General features: G+C 37.4%; 1 protein-coding gene across 2 annotated transcripts; it reads right to left on the reverse strand.

The window, feature by feature from the left end:
- Positions 1–464: 464 nt before the first annotated feature.
- On the reverse strand, positions 465–16,111 carry LOC145217638 (scavenger receptor cysteine-rich domain-containing protein DMBT1-like). 2 transcript variants are annotated; one of them, XM_080084938.1, is made up of 13 exons: positions 15,787–16,111; positions 12,150–12,316; positions 11,432–11,582; positions 10,931–11,106; positions 10,512–10,665; positions 10,189–10,237; positions 9,759–9,924; positions 9,405–9,562; positions 8,881–9,052; positions 8,659–8,729; positions 8,355–8,544; positions 1,394–1,502; positions 465–660 (listed from the first exon to the last, which is right to left on the reverse strand). In XM_080084938.1, exons 1-13 carry the CDS (start codon positions 15,845–15,847, stop codon positions 518–520), a joined length of 1,767 nt encoding a protein of 588 aa, XP_079941064.1. In that variant the 5' UTR covers positions 15,848–16,111; the 3' UTR covers positions 465–517. The 2 variants fall into 2 exon arrangements, with proteins under 2 accessions (XP_079941064.1, XP_079941063.1); XM_080084937.1 differs by lacking the exons at positions 465–660; positions 1,394–1,502 and adding exons at positions 7,376–7,548; positions 7,999–8,107.
- Between the last annotated feature and the right edge of the window lie 305 nt (positions 16,112–16,416).

A 16,416-nucleotide genomic window follows, 5' to 3' on the forward strand; every position in this document is an offset into this window, starting at 1 on the left:
TTCAGTTTTATTTAATGGTTTCCATGAATTGTGTAAATTCAGCAATTCTTTGAAAAAAGCTCGTTTGAAAGAAAGTAAAATTGTGTAACAGGCAAAAAAGTTGAGAACAATCTTTCAAACTTCGTAATATTTCCTATCACAATTTAATTAGGAGACACATGCTACTCTGAACTGCAGTTCCATGGTTAACCATGGTTAATTCAAACGTGTCAAGCGCAAATGTAACTTTGGTGGACATATACACACACACAGTATCAATTGCATCCGATTATAGTGTTCTACAGTCATACAAACAAAAACACTTTGACAAGCCATTTTTCGGACAACAAAAAAGCAGTAAATATTACATGTACTGTAATGACTAGTTTTAAAACCTCTAGCAAATTTCACAAGCAACGAATTTTAGAATAAATTGCGGCCTAATTTGTTGTTTCGAAGAAAATTTTAAGCGTCTTTATGTCGTGAGAAACAATTCAATGTTGAGCATTTCTGACATTTCATCCACAGATCAATTTGTTTATATTCTACTGTAGATCTTGGGCATTTTTGCCCATACGAGATAACCGGCTCCGATAATTATAGCAGCCAGAAGAACAAACATCACAAGTTGGAAGATGTTGTAAGCGGCATCATTTACTTCATCTCTGTCTCCTGGAGTGTCTGCGATAAAAAGAATGTTTAACTTAGATAAACATATATGTGTGCGAAAGCATTTGCTACTGGAACTAAAGATTAACACCTCAGACAGACTAAAAATAATGCCACTCTTGCATACACTTGAAAGTGGGCCAAGCTTGCGAGAGATTGAAAGCCAATACGAGAAGTAACTCTAAACTTTGATTCCTGCTTAAGGCAATGTATGTTTCTTACACACAAAACAAAACGAAAAAGTGACTTTAGGAGTCAAGCTATGCATAAGTTTGCCAAGATGGTCGACTGACAAGTGCAACCGACTTGTATTCAATAGTTTGTGGGTTCTAATCCTGTGACGGCAGCTTGCGTTTCCCTGGGCAAGAAACTTTGGAATTGCTCTAACCCAGGGAAACCCGACGGATTGCACTACATTAACGTCCCCTCCGCTATAACGTAGTTGCTATAAATCTAGCAGCTCGACCGTGGACTGACTGTTAGTTAACGCATCCAGGTGTTGCAGGCTCTTTGAGGATTAAAATAAAACAAACAACAAATTCACTTTAAGGCGCAGTAATGTCAGTCATACAAACAGGCGAAATCTTTGATAATTGAGGCCTAAAATAGCCCAAAAAAATATATCCCTAAGAGTTTTAATTGGTAAATACAATGATATGAGTAGTTACAACATAGGCAACTAAAGTATTTTGTCCTGAACCAAGTTAATCTGCAAGAAAGAAGAGTTTACTTATTGAGTTGGTACCTTGCGTAAGCAAATACTTGGTAGTTTGCAAGATGTGCACTGGCCCTGCAGAAAGTCGCTGGCTGCGTCCATTGTTGTCAACAGATCGTCTTTTTCTTCCACCACACATCTGCAGATAAGTTTTATATTAACATTTTTTATCATTTATTCAGCTGTGAAAATCAAGAAGCTAGAACCTGAAAAACCTTAGACAAATCGTGTTTTTTCCCCGGTGTATTTCCACTAAAGCAAACCTATTGAAAACTATTTAAGTCAAATATAATCCACCAAACTGTGCAAGCAGTTCGAGAACGGACTTATCGTGAGCTTATCACAACAAACAAACACAATTCACCTGTCCAGGGCATTGTCCAGTTGAGTTTTGACAGATGGTCACATCGCAGTGGATGTAGATAAATTGTTGACATAAATTTACGCAAGGTGAAATACAATCAGCCTTTCAACTTTGTTTAAAAGCATGAGCACACACTTCAAATTAAACATAAGTAATGCTTACCCGCTTTGTACAACCGGGTAGTACAACAAACCACTGGAGTTTTCAACGCGTGTCGCCCAACATTCTTCAAGCTGTATACAAACTTGTACTAAAGTCAAATGTACAAACTATGTAGCACCCAAATGATGCTTGAATTTTTAACATGAAAATAACAACTCAGATGTGTTAACAATTTTAAAATCTTCAGTAAAAAAAGGCAATAAACTTGGGTTGAATGAAAGTTATACAGAAAGTAATGTAACGAGTGTAAGTTGGATTTCCTATAAAATCAGAACTACAATTTATCAACCTTTGTTGCATCAATGCACTTGTTTTTACCTGGACAATGAAGTCATCGTGGCTTGGAGAAATCTCATTAAGTTTAATTTCAGCGAAACTGTAGGTGGGCACAGTTACTTCCCCAGGCAAGCTTTCGTTGAAATGTTCGTTGGTAAAAAGATTTAGAGCAACGTCAAAGTTTCCTGTATTCTCTGCTGAAATTTCAACGTATCTGTAACAAAATTCTACGGTTAAGGAATAAATAGATACACTTCTGAGGGTACTATTAGTTTTTTAATATTCTTATCTTAAACGTTTATTTTTTTATCGGCTTAATTGATTAGCACTAATAATAAAACCAAAATGCCATATGAAACGTTTTGAGAAACATTGCGTCTATTTGCCATATTTGGCATGTGCTTAAAGGCGTCATGCCAAATCAGTCAGTCTCCTACGCATTCCAAAATGTATTACGCCTTTAATAGGCCTGGCGCACTATGATTTAGCTAACAAAATATTATACTCTCTGACTTATATAACTTTTCTACCACACGCATGCTATTCAAAACTCGGTTAATCATAAGTTGTAAAATTTCAATTTGACTTTCAGGATCTGTCTTCTCCATCATCATCAGGCAGTGCTATTGTTCAAGTAAGAATATTAATACTAGTAAAATAATCGAGTTCGCTACTTTATTGTTATCGTTTTACATTTAGGGAAAAGATGAGTCTCTTCCATCATCAACACCACGACGGACGTTCATATTAAAAGTTAAAAGACCACAACCACCATCGAGACCATCGCCCATACCATTTTTGCAGGTGCAAATATTTCTGATAAAATTCGTATCGTAAATAACGCAACAACGCAACGGATCATTTTTTCAGTTTCTTTCAATCATTTTTTTAAGAATGATCAGGTTTGCTGTTCTCCACATCCAAAAATGTTTACTTCAAATTTACAAAGATGCATTTCATTAAATTAACCGGTACTATTATGTTTAGTAATAATCACTCAATAAAAATAATACGTTATACACATGATGATTTGGTACAAAAGTAAAACAAAACTTGTTTGATGTTATGTGATAATTTTTAAGTGTATTACTTTCGATCAGCTTCTACTGTCACCATCAGAAGATGCTAGTTTGCAAATGAGAATATTTCTGTCATAAAAAAATCTAAAGTAGGTTATTTATGAATATTTTTTCTATTTTGTGTAATGATGAGTCCTTTCCACCATTTCAACCACCATCGAACCCATACAAATCTTATTCTATCCGATACACATCTTATTTCAAGATGAGCATATATTTGATATAATTCCTAAAGTAGATAACGTAGCAACTTTCAACTTTTAGTTCAAATTAACCATTTAAATTTTGTTTATTCATGATTTCTATTACTATTGCGTCGAAAATTTAGATTTAAGTAAATTTTTGGCAACATGATATGCACCCAATATAGTGGTAAAAAACCATTTATGAAACATTTAAAGGTTGATTTTCGGGGTGTGTTGAACTTAGTTCACCTAAGCCTTAGTAGGTAATGGTACAGATCAGGGGTGTCAAGCTCGAGGGGTTCGGGGGCCACATTGCAGTTTGGAAATTATGCCGAGGGTCCATGTGATTTTTCATCTAGTTTTATACAGTTAAACAACTTTTCGCTACGACGGCCGCATTGCAGATCCTTATTTCACCAACAGACGCCAATTATGTGCTAGTTTTCGTTTTAAAATTACAGTAAAGAAAAAAGGTTTATATCATATATATGCCATCTATCGTATATATGCCATCGCCACAAATGCCCACATTAATTTTCAACTTGATGCACAGATTGACCTGCACAATGTGAAGATCAGCTTTAAGTATTTATTACGTTATAATCTATATTGTGACGCTTTTCGTACCTGTTTTTTCGCATTGATTGCACACAATAGGCCTACAAAAAGTCCGACGCATATGGCTGCCAGGCTGGTAATTCTCTTTTCAGTAAGAAAAAATCTGTTTAGGGCAGTTTGAAAATCAAAAGTTTTGGCAAAGGAGTTTCAATTACGCCACAGCCGCCAGTACATATATTTTAATGTGGCCGTAGGGCCGCAGGTTGTACATCTTTGACCGAAACTATGAGGAATTGTTTAAGTAGTATCATTTCTATTCATAATATATGAACTTGTATTTATGAATTTAATTTCAGTAAATGTCTGTTTAAATAATAGCTTTCACTTTGAAAGGTGAGAAAAAATTGGTATAAGTAGATAAATTCTGACAAAATACTACAATTGTTGCTGACTGTTTGTGGGCTGCATGCGACCTGCTGGCCTCGAGTTTGACAGGCCTGGTATACATAGTAAAAAAAGAAAATAATGGTTTGGATTTATATCGCCCTTGGTTAATGTCTGCTGGGTACTTAGTCACCAGTTTTAAATTAACTGAACTTTAAAACCTTCGAAACATAAAACGTTGTAATAAAACCCTAACATCGTATTTTGTTCCTTTCAACAGGATGTTGATCAGTCCAAAGAGAGTTATGAGGTAAACAACAAATTAGGTTTTGCCTCAAAAAATTAAAACAGATATTTTTGGAGCAACAAAAAAATTTCTCCAATGAACGCATTATTAAAAGTTTCAAAATGCACGCTAAAGATTCTGTCAACAAAACCCAGGATGAAAAAGCAAAATACAGCTTATTTTATCTTTTTAATGTTAACTTTTGTATTTGATTCTCAGGATTGTTTTTTCCCTCCTTCATCATCCTTTCGTTTCTCGGAGGTGAGAAAAAAAATTGTTGTGTTGTTATATCAAATAATATGCAGTGGCAAATTTTTAAAATGGTTTGTTGATTAATCCACATCCAAGAATTATGATTCAAAAAATTACATTGTGGTTTTATATATCCCGGTTAATGTTTGCTGGGTATTTAGCGACTAGTTTGATATTTACTGAGCTATACAAACCAGCAAAAAATCAAAACGCTAACACCGTGTTTTCTTTTCTTGCAGAAGGTAAGTATCGCAGCCACAATAAGTTCCAATGTATGTTACATGGCTGCGTAAAATATCCAAGCCTAACGGATTCATTACGTTCTCATGCAATTATGTTGACAACCTTGGTGGAAATGATACGAGCGTCGCAGACCCGTGGATCAACGATGTCTGAGAGTGCAACCAGTGGTTTTTAACTGATAACAGTTAATCTTGAGTTTTTTATTTTTAGTCCTGGTTCCGCAGACTACCATCGTCCATTTCGTCCAAAGAGGTAAACACCAAGTAGTAAACCCTTGGACAAAAAATATGCAGTTTTCAATGGAATGATTTTTTGGTGTGTCTTATTCCGTATTCTTGCTGAAAAAAGTGTTCCTCATATTAAATATATTTATCTTCAGTTCATTCACATTTATTTAAAAAATGGTATAAAAAGGCAAACTTAAGACGTATTTAAAATTTCAGATCAAATTTTCTTGTGTAGATGTATGATGTAAAACACATCGTGGAACTTCCACACAACGTAAACCGACCACCTCCAAACCAAGGTAGGAAATATAATTTGAAGATCGCATGTAAATCTAGTTGAACGCAACCATTTTTTTACCAATTAATGCGTCTTTTTCAGGTTTATTTGCATTTGAAAACTTTGACCCTAATGGACCTCCAGCAGAAGAACCACCTCAAGTAGACGACGGTGAGGTTCGAAACCCGGACAACCAGTTGCAACCAGAACACAACCAGCCCCATAATAACTGAAACTTGATTTAATGGATAAAAAAAACATTTACATAGCTTTATAGCACTCTGTCTGCAGAACTAGATCTGCTAATTATTTATTGTCTACCAGGCAGAAAAATCCGGACAACCAGTTGCAACCTGAACAAAACCAGCCTCATAACAACTAATGGTTGCTTCAACGTAATTAAACAATGCAGCAATAGGCAAACCTGCTAAAACATAAAGTTCTTTATTGAGTTTTGGCTCTTATGAAAATAGAGCTACGCAATTGTACAATTTGGCACGAACTGCAGCACCATGCGCACCTGTCGTTCCTTGTAAATGTTGCGTTGCATTTTTCAGTAGTGCACTAAGCGAAATTTTTTGTACGTACCTTAACAGCTCACAATTTTTTTCCGACTGAAAGTGTTCTTGATTGACCAGAGGTTTAGCCACTTTGGTTCAAAGTAGTACAAATATCAACAAATACCCATTTGATTAATGCAACATGAACAAAACCAGCCTCATAACTAATGTTTGCTTCAACGAAATGAAACCATTTGAATAATAAAGATGTAAAAATGAATCAGACCACAAAAATCCAAACCGTTAAAGTTAATAAAAGCAACAAATCTCATTTGGATTTTTTTCGAAACAATAACATGTAAAAAAAATTTTTTGTGCATATAATATAACATGAAAAATGATTGTTTATTGTTTTGTTAATATAATAATTTAACAGATTATATATGTTTACAGTAGGTTAGTTTGTATCAGAAACTAAATAAAACGTTTGATACAATCGATACACTAGGTGGAAGCATTAAGTCGTACACAAAATCGTATTCAGTCATCAAAATAACAATCCCAGCATGGAAACCAATTCCACCAGAAATAAGCTTGTTAAGATTATTTGTTCTCGACATTCAAAAACTTTTTTAATACTTAATCAGTAGATATTAATACTATAAAACTTCTTTCAGTCTATGATTCTGTGATTGTCATTTTCCAAACATTTCAGTTTTACTTAGTGGTTCTCGTGAATTGTGTCGATTTAGCAATTGTTTGGAAAAAACAGCTCGTTTTGACTTGCCAACTCAAACCTCTAAAGAAAGTCAAATTGTGAAACAAGAAAAGTGGCTAGCAAACTTTATAATATTTGCTCCTAAAATGTAATTAGGAGAGACATGCTACACTAAATTGGTTAACTCAAACGTGGCAAGCACCAATGTTATTTTGGTGGTCATATAATCAACACACACACCGTTTTAACATTGCATCCGATTATATTGTAGTACAGTCATATAAACACAGAATCGCTCGCTTTGAAAGTTATTTTTCAGACAGAAATAAACGTGAAATTTTGAATGCACTGCAGCTAATAATAGCTAGTTTTGATTGCTCTGAAAACTTTAACAAGCAACAAAGTTCAAAATAAAATGGTGCCGAAGTTGTTGTTTATGGGACAAATGCAAAATGTATCGTATAATCTAAGCGTCTTTATGTGGAAGGAACCATACAATGTTTGAGTATTTGAGAAAATCTACAGACCAATTTGTTTGAACTTGAGATCTTGGGCAATTTTAGCCCATACAAGGTAGCAAGCACCTATAATTACAGCAGCCAAAAGAACAAACATAAAAAGTTGAAGGATGTTGTCCTCTGCTTCATTTTCTTCACCTCTGTCTCCTGGAGTGTCTGCGAATAAAAGATAGTTTAGCTTAGATAAACATATGTGTACGCGAGCATTAGCTAGTGAAGCTATAGCTTAACACTTCATAGAGCCTAAAAACAATACCATTCGCATATGCTTCAAAGTGCGGCAATCTTGCAAGAGTTTGAAACATGAATCCAGCTGATTCTCAACACACTTCAGATTAAACAACCAGTTGATGGTGGGATTCTAATTCACACCATAACATTATTTAGACAGGATTAAAACAAACAAATCAATTGACATCAAGGCACAGTAATTTTAGTCACAGAAACGGACAAAATGTTTGATGATTGAGGCTTAATATAGCTTAAGTTACATGTTTTAGTGTATAAAAACAATACTTTGAGTAGTTAAAACATAGGCAACTGCAGTATTTTGTTCTGAACTAAGTTATTATGCAGGAATAAAGAGTTTTTCTTCTGTGTTGGTACCTTGCATAAGCAAATACTTGGTAGTTTGTAAGATGTGAAGTGGTCCTGCAGAAAGTCGTTGGCTGCGCCCATTGTTGTTAACAGATCGTCTTTTTTTCCCACCACACATCTGCAAATCAGTTACATATTAATATTTTTTTCATGTATATATGTATGTATTAATAAGGATAAACAAAGCAGCTAAATAGAATCAGAAAAAAAACTTGTATGTAATGTTTTTTTTCCTGTTTATTTCAACTAAAGCAAACTCATTGGAGAATAAATTAATCGAATATAATCCACTTTACTTGCAATGATGCAAGCAGCTTGACAGCGGACTTATTATTAGCCTTACACAACACACAAACTCAACTCACCTGTCCAGGGCATTGTCCAGTCGAGTTTTGACAGATGATCAGATCGCAGTGGATATAGATAAATTGTTCTGCATCAGTAAAGTTTGTCCACACAAAGCTCATCAGCTTGAAAGTTGCAAAGTTGGATTCGTAATTTCGTATCAACATTTTTGCGCCGGCAACCTCACTTCCGCTGGGTGGCGCAACACATCTAATAATATTCACAAAAATTTACATAAAGTCAAGTATAATGTGCCGTTCAATATATTATGAAAAACAAGATCACACGCTGCAAATCAAATACAAGTAATGAAGTAAAGCTTACCCGCTTACTACAACAGGGTAGTTTGGCAAACCACTGGAGTTATCAACGCGTGTCGCCCAACATTCTTCAAGCTGTATACAAAATGGTAAATAAATCAAATGTAGAAACTCTATAGCACCTAAAAGATGCTTAGTGTAATGCAACAAGTGTAATGTGCATTTTTTTTATGAAACACGAACTAACATTTAGCAACCTTTGTTACCTTAATGATTTTGTTTTTACCTGGACAATGAGGTCATCGTTGCTTGCTGAAATTTCATCAAGTTTCACTTTAGCAAAAATGTAGTTAGGCACAGTAACTTCCCCGGGAAAGCTTTCGTTGAAATATTCGTTGGAAAAGAGATTAAGAGCAACGTCAAAGTTTCCTGTATTCTCAGCAGAAATTTCAAGTGATCTGTAACAAACTTCTACGTTTAAGAAATAAATGGACACGTTCATGAGGAATTAGTCACATCAATAGACGTCATTTACTGTTTTTGACTTCACCGTTTATTTTCCGAGTTGTTTGACTAGCACTAATAATAGAATAAAAATTAATCAACAGACCGTTGGAGTCTCTGTGCCATGTTTGGCATGTGCTTACACATGCAATGAAATGTGTCATGATTATAGTTTGCATTCTACGTGCTTTGCAGCATGTTACATCTGCCCTTGCATTACATGACAAGTATTATGTATATGTTTTGCATATTGTGCGCTTTGTTGACATGTGACATGTTTGGCACGTGCCGTAGATGTCTTCTTACCCGGCTTGTGATTGGACGTTGGATGACGAGAGAAGTAGTTCCGAGTCAAACAGACAAGTGACATTGAGCTTGTTTTGAACGTCGCGTTGGATCACTGCTGGGGACGGAGCTAGGAATCTCCAGATAAGGAAGGACACCGACACCTTTCCGTTCTCATTCTGTTAATAAATAAATAAAAAATATTTTTAGAAGAGTAGCAAAAAAGTTGACAGCAAGAAAAAGCACCAAAACTTAATCGTAACTTCTGTGGACGAAATGAATATGTGTCGATACATGGTGATGCCTGCCTGTATTTTTACTAAATGACATGTTGGGTGGAAGTGGCTCGATGAAGAAAACAGACATGAGTTTTACCTGATAGAGGCCTTCGCATTGGTCAATGTCAAACACGAACACCGGGTCTGACCCCGTGACCTTGCAGTTATCATTAAGTTGAGAAAGGGGAGTTTCCCTGTCCAATGCGATGTAAAGTGTGTCACCGAGTTCGTAATCTAATGTGTTCTGTTCATCAGCTGTTACTCTGCGAATGATGGCTTTATTAGTTTACATGAACAACTGAACAATACTGGAAACACGCCATCGCATAATAAACTGACTATTTATCAGTATTTAGTCAGTTGCGCTGCGTTAAAACGTCATGGAGTGGAAGACCGTGAGGATTCAACTGCTGGACAATTACTGAGCGCGCAGTAGCTTGTAATGAATGTATCGTTCTATTAAGTGACTTATTGTTCAGGATTTCAAAAATAAACAAAAACATGCATAAAAGCAAAGACAAACTTACGCAATGGTCAAGTCTTTGGTCCTGCACACACTCATTGATTGTTCCATTCCTACAAAAAAACTTTTAGTTTGCATGTAAGCTTGTGGCTCTTAACCAATTTAGTTTCGTTACCCATTAGCAGAAACCGGGAAGTTTTAACAACGTAAAAAAATTACGGCTTGTCGAAATATGTTAAATGACTACATACTGGAAAATCCATAAGTTTAAATTCCTGAAAAAGACTCGGTTTTTATTTTTCCAACATATAAACTGTTACAAACTGTCCCTCCTACAAATTACTGCTCAAACTAAGATTTTTCCTGTTGTTGAAATTTGAGTTCTACCTGATTCATTGTTGACTGTCGCATTAAATCCCTGTGCTTGACCGCTTGCGTCGCTGACAAAGATTAATGTAAGAATTGTTGCAGTAACTGTATGATTCAACCCCCCAGTATGATTTCCAGTCAATCTTTCCACATTACCTTCTTCATTCTGGAACTGAAAATAAAATCACCGACCAATGTATAAACCAGTGAACAAGTGTGATGTATGTTGTTGTTATAAAAGCTCAAATGTATTTTTTGGTTTGGGTTCAGTTTTTGTTTCGCATCTAAATTCATGCTCAGTCAAATTAATTTCATCGTTTTATATTGGCAGATCTAACTTTAAACAAAAATTCTGTCTTGTTTAAAAATCGGGTGATGCCTGGTTTTTTGGTTCTTTAGTGGGATTTAACGAAAATGACAAAACGACAATCACTTACGTAAAGAAAGTCGAATCCATCCTCGGTGTTATAAGTGGAGAATTGAAACATCAAGGACGAGCTGCTTTGCAATTGAAATCTCCAAACACACCCAGCAAAAGCGGAGTAGTCACCCGGAAACATAGGAGATAACAAATTATACGGCAGGCTGTCAACATCTTCACCACACTCTTCAGCTGAATTGCACATAAAGCGTCAATGGTTGATAGTTACGCTGCGGACGGACAGTGCAGATGGTGCACAAAACTTTGGTTTCTAAACAATTGCCAAATTACTTATGCTTTAAGATCTACTCCGCGTTATGTAAGCTGGGTTGCCGTTTGGCCAATCTCTTGTCACCAGCTGCACTGAAGAGACGACAAAGGTTAAAACAGAATTAACAAGCTGGATCTAAATACACAAAATACATTTTGCAGACTCCAAAATGGTGGGTGGTCAAGTTCATGATCTCATATTTTAGATTAACACATAGTTAAGCTTTTCCGTATACATCCGACTTACCGGGACTTATAAACACTTCTATTTCGACTGTTGTCAGGTTGAGGACACATGATACATAGACAGACGAGCTTTCAACGATAACCGGAAAAGATAAGCCTCCACCTAACAACGTACCAGCCAATGTGCCCGAATTGTCGATTCCCTCGTATATCTAGATTAAACCTAGATTGTATCTTAGTCAAAAAACATTTACAATTTTAGCAAAAAACATTTAACGCTCTTTTGGTTTGATGTGCTACTTCAATGTAGGTTTTTTCTAGCCTTTTTTGTCCACTTAGATCTTACCTAATGGCACAATAGTAGGTCAGAGGCAATCACATACATACATTAGCAAACATAGGATATCACAAGTTACTTGTGTGGGTTCCAAAATCAACCAAATTAATGCCCATGTTCCAAGTTATCCAATGCAAAAGTGCGTAAATAAGCATAAAGTGAAGATGTTAAACATTTGAAAGATTAAAATCACAAATTTAGTAATAGATCAAAACCATCAACAACATGGCTTAAACTGACGATCACTGTTTGCCTTTTTAACTAGAGTACAGTAAAACCAATGGACGATAAAATCCTTGGTTTAGCATTACACCAGTTGAACGACAAATTTGGTAAAATGCAACCTGGTGGACGAAACACTTGTTCGGTATTTTCTGAGGATCTTAATGCAACTTACAAACAAAACCATTACCGACCCAAGTCATAATATACGAAATTCTACCTGACAAAAGTTGTTTGTAGCAAGCTCTCCTGAAGGAAAATAAGCAACCAATCTAGGGAAGTCGTCTCGGGAAACAAAACTAATAGTCCACGTGTCACATATAGCTGGAATATATTCAGTCAGTCGTGAAGAGATTGCTAGCCCAACATCACACCGTGCATCTGAAACTTAACATTGCATTTGCCAATAAGACAAAATTGAACCAATCCAAAAAATGTATATTAAGGTTAAACGAAATATGCCCTTTTCGTATTTTTATGGTTAAACGAATATGCCCCTTTTCGTACGTTTCGTATTTGTTTACAAATATTTCAACAGTTTTGATACAATTAAACATTTCTACGTTTAAGAACAGATATTGATTAGTTTTTCTTTTCAATTTTGTTTCCTGGTACCGCAGAGCACTAAAATTTCTAAGATTGAAACAGTATGGGTGCATTGTGCTGTTGTCAAACGAGGATTGTCTTCTCAATTTCGGGATTTTAGTTAAGAAACGGATTAAATATAGGTAATATTTATTGGGAATGGAACGTTCAATACTAAAAGAAAAAGGAATTTGAATCGAAAACGCCGCATAAGACGAGAGTGAAATAAAGAGAAAAGAACCGTTTGAGGGTGAAGGTTCGTGATGTTCTGGGCGAAAAAAATCACCAGGAACGGTGATGGCACAACCGTAAACAAGTTCGGCCGATGAAGCCAGCAGGTATTTTTTTGGAGCTGTGCGAATACCAAACTCAACTTAACCTATGGTGGTCCCCTTGCCGACACCAAATCTTCTATGGTTTCGTTTATGCCCATGAATCTGTCCCTCCGTGTCACTCTCAAGATTGTTCTGAGGCATTTCATTTTAAACTCCAGCAGAGCTGTTAACTCCTGTTCTCTGAGAGTTCAAGACTCAGAACCGTATATGGCTATACGGAGGATTAAAGCCTTATATAACCTAAGTTTTAGGGTTCTGGTCATGTCACTGGAGGTCCAGATAGTGCTCCTTAGACCACCACATGCCTGTGACGCCATGGATATTTTCTGGAGGACGTCAGAGGTACAGTTCGGGATCAAACTTCCGAGGAACTTGAACAATTTAACTTTTGCAAACTTGACGTTGTACTTGCATATCGTGCCAAACAAAATTTGAAGCGACAAGTTTGCGTGTTCACCGTATAGATGGGTGTAATGAAACGTGTATGAGATCAAAAACTTTAAGTTGCCATGATGTTGGGACAATTGGACGAGGCGACTCAAAAGGAAACGTCCCAAATGATTGTAGCTCTAGATCAGGGGTTCTTAACCAGGGGAGTACGCACCCCAAGGGGTGCAAGAACTGTTCCTAGGGGGTGGCGGGAATGCTGAATCATTAAGGTTGGTTAGGTCTTTTTTAAACACAAAACCCAGGTGGGTGCTAAAATTGGTTGGTGATTTGAAAGGGGTGCAGCAAGGAAAAAAGGTTTAAGAACCACTGCTCTAGTTTGATCGATCTACATGTCATTTAGTTGAGGGTTAGTGACTGAAGTACGGTGTGCTTGAACCTCTGGGCCAACCTGAGCAGCTGCCAGTGACAAATAATCAAAATCAGATAGGAATCAAACTGCATCGATGAAAACGCGGGAGAGGGCGTCGGCCAAGTGTTTTTGTTTGCCTTCGATGTGTCGCACATCTGTGGTAAACTCCGAAATGGCGGTTAAATGACGTTGTTGGTGTGCTGACCACGGAGCCCACACTTCGGTTAATGCAAAGGTCAACGGCTTGTGATGTGTGTACGGTCAACCAAAAAACCAACTCTAACTGGTCATCCAAAGAACGTTGTAGGTTTACCCATAGGTCTCGTATAAATAGGAGACCTGATGCGTGCAGCGCCAGAAATAAAACGATGGCACAAGTTTACGATACCTGCAAATTACTGAAGCCCGTTAGCAGCAGAGGGGTGCGGAAAAGTTTGAAAAGCTTCGACTTTGTTGGGAAGGGGTCGGGCACGGGTATTGTCAACTCGATGTCCCGTCAAAGTACCTCCCTGGAAGGTCCTTATGTTTTATGTAATAAGGTCCAAATACCTCCCTGGAGGTCCTCGGTTTGCGACGGCGTTTACAAGTCCAAATGCCTCCCTTGAAGGTATAAGTTGCGCCAGCGCAGCTACCGCGGAGCAACGGAGAGGAGCAACGGCGCGGCCCGGAGCAACTGAGCAACTCAAGCGTTGCAAAGGGAAAAAAGGCGTTGAATTCTATGCAACAAAAACCTGGGTATTGCTTTGAGCTGTATCATACGCTTCAAAGTTACAAACGGTGACTTTTATGTGCAATATCATTGTTTACTTTTGTTGACTGAACAATAAACTTCATGTTTTTTGTTTGGTGTATTAATGGTCGTAGTTCTCGGAAAGTGACTTGCTCGCGACGAGCTCCCACCATGACTTAAGCCGAATGACATGCTAAGGAATCCAAAAAGGCCAAAAGGAGTAATGACCGCGGTTTTCGCAATCTCACCTGGGCCACAGGTACCTGGTGGTAACCACGAAAAGTCTTGAATGTGAGGAATTGGCAGAACGATCAGGCCGGGTAGCTGCGTTAAGACCGGGTAGCTGCGTTAAGATCGGGTAGCTGCGTAAATCATTGCGGTCACAAAGCCCATGGACTGGAAGAACGTCTAATAATACCCCGTTGCAGCACGTTTTATATTCTTTTTTAGCGAAGCCGAGTTTCCCGGGAGGGCGAAATCGAGCGCGAAAGTGCACGAGTGGGCCATTAGCTGGGAAAAATGCTGAAGTCCATGCTTGGGTTACGTCTGTGAAAAAATGGGAAAAAGTAATTCCTTGCAATTTGGCCGACAACCGAGCATGAGCCGAAGAGCGCGCGGAAACGGTGTTGGTTCGATGCTTTGTCCAGTGCAACGATGGAGAAGGTGTCGGCATTGATGAGACGTCGATGCTTGAGGTCCTTGCAAAAAATGAGCCCTTGGACAAGCATAAACTGTCATTGAAGTTTGCCGGAAGGTAAATGCATAGTTAACAGACGTGACCCGGATATGGGTGCCATTCGCAGCAACGAGGTTTTTTTAGGAGGATTGTTGCGGCGCTTCAATCCTATGGCTGTATTGACGCTTACCTCGGAGTAGCGAGATGTTTATTCGAGGTACATGAAAATAGAATAAGACAAGGTACTAATACGTCGCACAGGACGAGAGTGAAACAAAGAAAGCATTCTGTCCGGTTCACTGTAGGTATACAAGAACACGATAATCATAGTGAGAGAAGCCAACACATATGTAGACTTTTTCAGCTCACTAAAACGAGTCCAAATCGTATTTCTATTTGCTTTTTGCATGCGATAAGTGAAACATGATCAAATAAGGGATTCTCTGCATGAACGAAATGCATAAGCTGTTAGGGTACGTAAAATAAAATTATACCACACAGCCAAAGTAACCATTTAAATCCGACTGTAGTTTCCACTGTATGTTGTCATACTGTTTATTTGTTCGCAACTATTTTGCTTCATTGGTCTATGTATACCCGTGTGCAGAAAAACGGCAAAACGTTTGCAAAATAATTAGTTCTTTAACCAAAAACGAGCATTTGGTGAAACTTTATGCCAGTTAAAGGAGAAACGTTACTAAATTAAAAAAAATATTTACCAAATCAACTTACCTTTGTGCAAAAAACTAATCGAACAGACAAACAGAGCCAGTTTCAATAGCCCTTGTGACATTTTTATACAAATGAATTAACTGTATTACCATAAATTGTAACTGTAACAAGACAGTAAGTACATATCACGAAAACTAATTTCACACCCACAAGAATCTTATCATGTTGCAAAAATCAAACAAAGTTATTGAATCAAGGGTGCCGAAAACTTAGTCTACATCGTTTCAGCAATGCCAGTATCATAACGTTAATACCTCTCAGCTAATACGCTTCGTAGGCTTCAGGTTTTCTCATATACATCAGAACACACTGCTGCTTACATAGAGCTTACCAACGTAAACACTGCAAACGCCGCAACACAATGCAGGTGATTCAAACCGGATCAATACAGTTCCATTGTTTGTTCTATAACCATGCAGTTCTATCTAAGCGTGTTAGGCGCTTGTTACGTTATTCACGTGAGTCGTCAGCGTTCTTTGTCACACTCTGTGGAAGCAAGCTGCAGATAGTGCACACTGTTTTGATCTATTAAGTCCTACCATTGCAACTGCTGTTCCAACTAACAACACTCCATTTTGATGGGAGCAACAGGCTGAAGCAAATTGTTACTTTAAGGACTCTTGCTATATA

This window comes from Phallusia mammillata, chromosome 3 (assembly GCF_965637545.1).
Source record: "Phallusia mammillata chromosome 3, kaPhaMamm4.hap1.1, whole genome shotgun sequence".
Lineage (NCBI taxonomy): Eukaryota > Metazoa > Chordata > Ascidiacea > Phlebobranchia > Ascidiidae > Phallusia > Phallusia mammillata.